The 8,834-nt window shown below is 40.4% G+C and overlaps 1 protein-coding gene across 1 annotated transcript; it reads left to right on the plus strand.

The window, feature by feature from the left end:
* The first annotated feature begins 159 nt into the window (after positions 1 to 159).
* Positions 160 to 2,353, plus strand: LOC125528426 (NAC domain-containing protein 30-like). The gene is made up of 4 exons (XM_048692909.1): positions 160 to 762; positions 941 to 1,167; positions 1,302 to 1,615; positions 1,716 to 2,353. The coding sequence occupies exons 2-4, from the start codon at positions 984 to 986 to the stop codon at positions 2,133 to 2,135; spliced, it is 918 nt and encodes a 305-aa protein (XP_048548866.1). The 5' UTR covers positions 160 to 762; positions 941 to 983; the 3' UTR covers positions 2,136 to 2,353.
* The last annotated feature ends 6,481 nt before the right edge of the window (positions 2,354 to 8,834 follow it).

Genomic DNA, 8,834 nt, shown 5'->3' on the forward strand with positions numbered 1-8,834 from the left:
TTCCTGCTGGTACTCCTCATAGACTCATACTGGTACGTACTCCTTGTTGAGTTTGAATTGAGGTTGAAATTCGTCTCTGCAATGGATCGACGTACCTCCGAAACCATATTCCTGCGCTGGTACTCATAGTACATCGATGCAGTCGAGATGAGCCTGAAAAAATTCGTCTCTGCGAGATCTGTACGTACATACCTGTAGTTGAGTCCTCTAGTCCACCACAAAATTGACCAGAGACCCAATCTTCTCTCTCTGACCGTAGTGTAGGGTACGTGTCTAGTACCAGTAGGCCGGCGCAGAAAAATGATGGAAACTACAGGGAGAGAGGTGGTGGTGGATGTGTGGAGGGGAGGCTAATCCTGAAGTGCACTCAAAGAAACATGCTGGCTTTGCATTCATGCCCCTAAAACCTTCACTCTCACAGCTCCTATAGGCAGCATCCACTGCTGGTCCTTTTCATTCCTCTTTTCTCTTCTATCTTCTTCCATTCCCACTTTACATTACAAGCTAGACCACACTACGCGCATAAATCCATGCCATCAAGTGCTTGCAATCAGCCTAGATTACAATTGTACTTTGTCCTCAGAAAATGGACCCAGGACATGATTGCAGTGCACTTATAGTAGATAGAGAGACATATTTGGTGTGGGCTATATAGACTGCTAGAGCTAGATTACAATATAAATAGCAGTTCATACGAGCGTGCGCGCATCCGTGTGCTCTGCTATGCTTGCTGTCAAGCGTCTGTGGTCACCTCTCATTCCAGTGAGTGCAGCAGCCCTGATGCTTTTCTATATCTCTGGCTATATATAAAGATCTTCTTCACCTTCTTTGGTCCACAAGCATACAACATAGATGCACTATCCATCGATCGGTGGACCAGCTAGTACCATTTTTGCCCCTCTCTTGTAGTAAGTTGAAAAGGTTGTGCGCTTGATTTCAGTTCAGAAGACATCAAGCTAGCTTGCTACCAGGCAGGAAGGTAGATGCTAGCAATGGAGCAGCACAACCATCAGGAGGAGTCGTGTGTTCCGCCGGGGTTCAGGTTCCACCCCACTGAGGAGGAGCTGGTGGGGTACTACCTGGCCAGGAAGGTGGCCGCCCAGAAGATCGACCTCGACATCATCCAGGAGGTTGATCTCTACAGGATCGAGCCTTGGGACCTCCAAGGTACTACTCATCTGAATTTTGAAAGTTGTTTTGTAGCTTCTACTCCATCCATTCCAAAATACTTGTCGTGGTTTTAGTAGTATTCTATTGAGGTGGTGATTCACGTTGAATATTAACAAAAATGGATGGTGCAGAAAAGTGCGGCGGCGGCAGGAGCGGACGGGGAGCACGTCAGATGGCGGAGGAGGAGCAGTCGTCGTCGGAGTGGTACTTCTTCAGCTTCAAGGACCGCAAGTACCCCAGCGGCACGCGCACCAACCGTGCCACGGCGGCCGGGTTCTGGAAGGCCACCGGCCGCGACAAGGCGGGGATGTCGTCGAGGAGCCGAGGGGTCATTGGCATGAGGAAAACGCTGGTGTTCTACAGGGGCCGTGCGCCTAATGGTAGGAAGACCGACTGGATCATCCATGAGTACCGCCTCCAGACAAATGAGCACGCGCCCACACAGGTTTTTCTTCAGTTCCTCTTCTTCCTCCTCCTGTTACACGCCTACACCTCTTCTTCTTGAGAATCTCGCGTTGATGATGACCATGATGATGATGATGCAGGAGGAAGGTTGGGTGGTGTGCCGGGCGTTCCAGAAGCCGGCGCCGAACCAGAGGCCGTCCTACATCTTCCCGGCATACGCTGCAGCTCCAGGCCTCGGGGGCTACTACGACGCGCGGCCATGGCTGCACGGCCAAGGCGGCGACATCCATTACCTCCAGAGCACCGCAGGCGCTGCCAGTGCCGGCGGCGTCGAATTCCCTGGCCAGGGCATCCAGTACCCTGACGACGTGCTGGAGTCTAAGCAGAGTCTCTTCGGCAACATCCCGCAGCTGATCGAGAGCCCGCCGACGACCACCGCCGTTGCCGGTTGCGGCGACGCCGGCTACGACATCGTCCAGCAGGGACAGGCGGCGGCCGGCATCGACTGGAACTTCCTGGACAGCCTGCTATCCACGTCGCAGCTGCACCTACAGCAGTGAAGTAGAGTTAGCAGACATACCTACCGTAGCAGCATCGATTTCATTGGATACATGATTTGCTAATAATTAGTTAATACTATCATTGAGTACAGATAGTAGATGATGTTGCACTGCACACTTGGTTGTACCTAGATAGACTACTCTGTTTCACTCACTGAGTCCATGTGTCTACTGTAGATCACTCTGTTCCACTTACTGAATATATGTGTTTCACTGTAGACTACTCTGCATCACCTACTAAATTTCAGCGACATTTAATTTATCGTACACATGATTTGCTAATACAGGCAGTGTAGAGCCTTAGATGGTGGACCTCCATGTCCATGTGTTTGAGTTGCACCTGGTTGACAATTGTACCTAGCATAGTAGCGTGTGTTCTAGTTTACAACAGACACACAGAGCACTCTGTTTCACTCAATGATGAATCTGTTGAACAGCTGATCATCATCACAAAGTGTACGTAAATGTTTCACTCAATGATGAACCTTTCATTTCAACATACGCGTGAGATAACTTTGGTTGATCTTTCTGGGTCGTACGCAAACGGTTAATTAAATGTCTGATGTGCCCATGGAGATTAGTTAACATCGATCGAGCGCGATAGTGAGTGGATTAATTGAGTTTCCCTGTCAATCATCTTTTCTGGTGTAAATTAAATTTACGCGTCATGGGATTGTAGGTTTGAGTCGTAATTAAGTGGAGATGCAGAAAGACGGATGGTTCTCCTACTCGCCATCTATAGTCAACAAAGTGACAGGGATTTGCACTACCATGATAAGTATATATCTCGAGTACATACTGTTGCTTGTGGCTGCTGTATAATGTTGATCATTAAAATGTTCTTTTCTGACCGGGATCAATCGGTTGGTGAATACTTATGAGATCGATGAAATACATAATATGCAGAAAGGAAGGGGAATTAATTCTGCTACATAAACTTAGTAAAAATCATAGTTCTGGAATTTTATAAATTACGGGATATAAAGCAAATGTGTAGGTATTCCTTACTCATAGGAGTTTCTATCGTGTGGCAATGGTATTTTGCAAATAAGCCACTAATAAAAAAATCATCTTTTCCTGTCACAATATCACTAATTATCGTGTTACGTTGCGGTTTTCACATAGGGCACTGACATCATCGTCGTTGCCATCCATATTACTACTTTTTAATGCAACATTCACTAATATTTTTAAACGAGTTGAGCATAACTATACTTGACATAGGTGCTTGCATTTTTCTTGATTTTATTCCATGCTTACGGTGCTATTTTCTTCAGAGTACCGTGTGTGCGTCAATTACAAGGTGTTTGTGGCAAGTGTGTCTATCTCAAAATCTGCCAACTCAATATGTTGAAAGTGTTCATAGGGTTGTGTATGTGTGCATGTGTTTTGTGAGCATCTATGTATGTACTGTGTTTCACAAACGAATGTATCTTTTCAAAACAAAATACATGCCACACTTTTTCAAAATTATGTGGAGACCTACATTTTTATTGCCCTTTTCCCCTAAGTATACATGTAATCGTATCTAATGAAAAAAATCATGTCTTACAATTCTTTTATCATGGTGTATTACAAATATATTACAAGAATCATACTCTACCAGAAACAAAATAAAGCAAAACATGACACGCCGCGGTATTAACCGTATACGTGAATATCTGCCACAATTTCTTGTCATTAGGTGCAACTAATTCAACAAGTGCTTAAATTTATTTTTGGACTATGCCATGTATGATAATAATTCGTGCGTGCAAATCACAAAATGGGAGTACTATGTTTACCATGGGCCATTCTAAAAGTGATACATGAAGAAAATTAAAATCTAAAGGGAACATGTTATTAATTTTTTTACTAAGCATAAGAGTATGCGCGTTCCGAAAACCATAGAGACTTCTTGCTTTCTTTAATTGCACTTATGTTAGGAAAAAATCGGATAAGCATAAGGATAACACTAGTCTATAGCGTGACTACCTCTCGTTACCCTCTGTGTGGCAGCTTTTAAACTTACTACATTTTGAAATATATTCAGGTAGGGAGCCTCCCCCCTCCACCCCAGGCTCCATTTAAAAAAAAATCCAAGGTTTGTTTCGCATGACCTAGTTCCTGGGATTGCTCGGTTCTTCTTCCAATTACTCTCATTTTCTGTATCCTTGTTTGTGCGTCCTAGCAATGAGATGGAGGCGGCAATGGCATCATGATTGGCATAATTCTACTTAACCTCCTCAGCGTCCCAATGATGTACTACTCAATCCACACGGTGGTCTTTTAAGGGTTTAGTCTTGTGAACCTAGGCAACCAGCTCTGTTGTATAGTGTGTAAGGTCTGTTCTTCTAACTTAAGATTTTGTGAGGTAGTAACGGTAATGGCAGTACAATGTTTTTCTTCGACGGGTTTTCTCATGACAATGGTACTCCACTAGTCCATGGAGGCATCCTGCAATAGTAGGTACCCTCAGCATGTCATTACAATCGTAAGCTCCTGAAAGTTTCAGTCATATAATTAACCATAGCGTCGGTGAAATAATAATGACAGAACCCAAAGAAACCTATTTGCCAAGAAGACAACTTTAATTTTACCAATTTGGTATGTTTTATACAAATTCGAAAGGGTTGGACAGATTTTACCCTTCAAAAGAGAAAGTTTTACCTCTGATTTGTATTTTCGGATTTATCCTTGATTTGGATGGCATAATGGAAAAAAATACCTAGGAAAGGAGAGTCATGTTGTTCCTCAACTAGCATGGGAAGGAAAAACAAGCATAACTTCAAGATTTTCAACACATAGAGAGGAAACTTGATATTATTGCAATATGTAAAAGCATATGTTCCTCCCTCATAATAATTTTCACTAGCATCATGAATGAATTCAACAATATAACCATCACATAAAGCATTCTTCTCATGATGCACAAGCATATAAATTTTACTACTCTTCACATAAGCAAAATTCTTCTCATTCGGAATAGTGGGAGCAAACTCAACAAAATAACTATCATGTGAGGCATGATCCAATAGAAAATTAAAATCATGGTGACTAGTTTCATGGTTATCATTATTCTTTATATCATACATGTCATCACAATAATCATCATAGATAGCAACTTTGTTCTTATAATTAATTGGAACCTCTTCCGAAATAGTGGATTCATCAATAAATAAAGTCATGATCTCTCCAAATCCACTTTTATCAATATTATGAAAAGATTCAACACCCTCCAAAATAGTAGGATCATTACTTCCTAAAGTTGACATTCTTCCAAACCCACTTTCATCAATATAATCATCATAAATAGGAGGCATGCTATCATCAAAATAAATTTGCTCATCAAAACTTGGGAGACTAAAAATATCATCTTCATCAAACATAGCATCCCCAAGCTTGTAGCTTTGCATATCATTAGCATCATGGATATTCAAAGAATTCACACTAATAACATTGCAATCATGCTCATCATTCAAATATTTAGTGCCAAACATTTTATGAACTTATTCTTCTAACACTTGAGCACAATTTTCCTTTCCATCATTTTCACGAAGACATTAAAAAGATGAAGCATATGAGACAATCTCAATTCCATTTTTTGTAGTTTTCTTTTATAAACTAAACTAGTGATAAAACAAGAAACTAAAAGATTCAATTGCAAGATCTAAAGATATACCTTCAAGCACTAACCTCCCCGGCAACGGCGCCAGAAAAGATCTTGATGTCTACTACGCAACTTTATTCTTGTAGACTCGTGTTGGGCCTCCAAGCGCAGAGTTTTGTAGGACAGTAGCAAATTTCCCTCAAGTGGATGACATAAGTTTTATCAATCCGTGGGAGGCATAGGGTGAATATGATCTCTCTCAAACAACCCTGCAACCAAATAAAAAAGAGTCTCTTGTGTCCCCAACACACCTAATACAATGGTATATTATATAGGTGCACTAGTTCGGCGAAGAGATGGTGATACAAGTGTAATATGGATGGTAGATATAGGTTTTTGTAATCTGAAAATATAAAAACAGCAAGGTAGCAAGTGGTAAAAGTGAACGAAAATGGTACTGCAATGCTTGAAAACAAGGCTTAGGGTTCATACTTTCACTAGTGCAAGTTCTCTCAACAATGATAACATAATTAAATCATATGGCAATCCCTCAACGTGCAACAAAGAATCACTCCAAAGTTTCTATCGGAGAACGTAGGACGAAAACGTGCATCAACCCTATGCATAGATTACACCAATGGCACCTCGGGAATCCGCAAGTTGAGTGCCAAAACATACATCAAGTGAATCAATAGAACATCCCATTGTCACCACAGATATTCCATCGCAAGACATACATAAAGTGTTCTCAAATCCAATACTTAATCCAACATAATGAAAACGCAAAGAGCAAGACTCAATTCATCACAAGAAGGTAGAGGGGGAGAAACACCATATGATTCAGCTATAATAAGAAAGTTGGCGGTACATCAAGATCATGCCAAATCAAGAACACGAGAGAGAGAGAGAGAGAGAGAGATCAAACACATAGCTATTGGTACATACCCTCAGCCCCGACTGTGAACTACTCCCTCCTTGTCATGGAGAGCGTCGGGATGATGAATATGGCCACCGGTGATGGTTTCCCCCTCCGGCAGGGTGCCGGAACGGGCTCTCGATTGGTTTTTCGTGGATACGGAGGCTTGCGGCGGCGGAACTCCTGATCTAGGTTTCTTTTTGGGGGTTTCTAGATTTATAGGAATTTTTGGCGTCGGTTTCACGCAGGGGGGTCCACGAGTCAGCGACAAGGCAGGGGCGCGCCCTCCACTCTTGTCATTGACTCATGACTCTTCTGTCCCAACTCTTTTGCTACGGGAGCTTCTTCTGGTTCATAAAAATTCACTGTAAATTTTCAACTCATTTGGACTCCGTTTGATATTCCTTTTACGAAACTCAAAAACAAGGAAAAAACAGAAACTAGCACTGGGCTCTAGGTTAATAGGTTAGTCCCAAAAATAATATTAAATAGTATATAAATGCATATAAAACATCCAAGATCGAGAATATGATAGCATGGAACAATCAAAAATTATAGATAGGTTGGAGACGTATCAATAAGCTATGGAAACACTAGAACAAGCAAACTATGCATTGAAAACAGAATGTGTCAAAAACAGAACAGTCTCTAAAAACCTGAATTATGCTCATACTTCTGCAATTCAAAAAATTCTTAACAATTAGGAAAACGTAGGGAATTGGTATATCAATCATGTGTAAAAGAATCAGATCAACTCACATTCAAGTGATTTTAAACAATTCTGTTACTGGACGCAAAAATTTCTGTTTTTGCACAGAATCAAGTCAACTATCATCCACACTATCCCAAAGGCTTTACTTGGCACTTTATTCAAAACATAGCTATAAAACATGATTACTACACTTAATAATGTGAACACACAAAAAACAGTAGGTGTAAATGTTGGGTCGTCTCCCAACAAACGCTTTTCTTTAATGCCTTTTCAGCTAGGCACGATGTTTTCAATGATGCTCACATAAAAGATAAGGATTGAAACCTAATGGGAGCATCATGAAGCATATGAAGAGCAAATTTAAGTGTAACCCACTTCCTATGCATAGGGTTTTTGTGAGAAAACAATTTATTGGAACAAGAATCAACTAGCATAGGAAGGCAAAACAAGCATGACTTCAAAAGTTTCAACACGTCGAGAGGAAACTTGATATTATTGCAATACCTACAAGCATATGTTCCCCTCTCATAATAATTTTCAGTAGCATCATGAATGAATTCAAAATATATCTATCACATAAAGGATTCTTTTCATGATCCACAAGCATAGAAATTTTATTACTCTCCACATAAGAAAAAGTATTCTCATGAATAGTAGTGGTAGCAAAGTCAATAGAATAACTATCATGAGATACTTGGTTGACATATCAAATTTAACATTAAAATTATGATGACGAGTTTCATGGTTATCATTATTCTTTATAGAATACATTTCATCACAATAATCATCATTGGTAGAAACTTTATTCTCATAATAATCAATTGAAACCTTTTCCAAAATAGTGGAATCATCATTAAATAAAGTCAGGACCTCTCCAAATCCACTTACATAATTATTACAATAAGATTCAACACCCTCCAAAATAGTGGGGTCACTACTTCCTAGACTTGGCACTCTTCCAAAACCACTTTCATCATTGTATTCATGATAAATAGGAGGCATGCTATCATCATAATAAATTTTCTCATCAAAACTTGGGCGACTAAAAATATCATCTTCATCAAACATAACATCTCCAAGCTTGTAGCTTTGCATATCCTTAGCATCATGGATATTCAAAGAATTCAAACTAACAACATTTCAATAATGCTCATCAGTCAAATATTTTATGCCAAACATTTTATTGAATTATTCTTCTAACACTTTGGCACAATTTTCGGCTCCATCATTTTCAAGAAATACATTGTAAAGATGAATAATCTGAGGCAAGCTCAATTCCATTTTTTGTAGTTTTCTTTTATAACCAAACTAGTGATAAAACAAGAAACTAAAAGATTCACTTGCAAGATCTAAAGATATACCTTCAAGCACTCACCTCCCCAGCAATGGCGCGAGAAAAAAGCTTGATGTCTACTACGCAACCTTCATCTTGTAGACTCGTGTTGGGCCTCCAAGCGCATAGTTTTGTAGAACAGTAGCAAA

The sequence above is a fragment of the Triticum urartu genome, unplaced genomic scaffold, assembly GCF_003073215.2.
Source record: "Triticum urartu cultivar G1812 unplaced genomic scaffold, Tu2.1 TuUngrouped_contig_4868, whole genome shotgun sequence".
Taxonomy (NCBI): domain Eukaryota; kingdom Viridiplantae; phylum Streptophyta; class Magnoliopsida; order Poales; family Poaceae; genus Triticum; species Triticum urartu.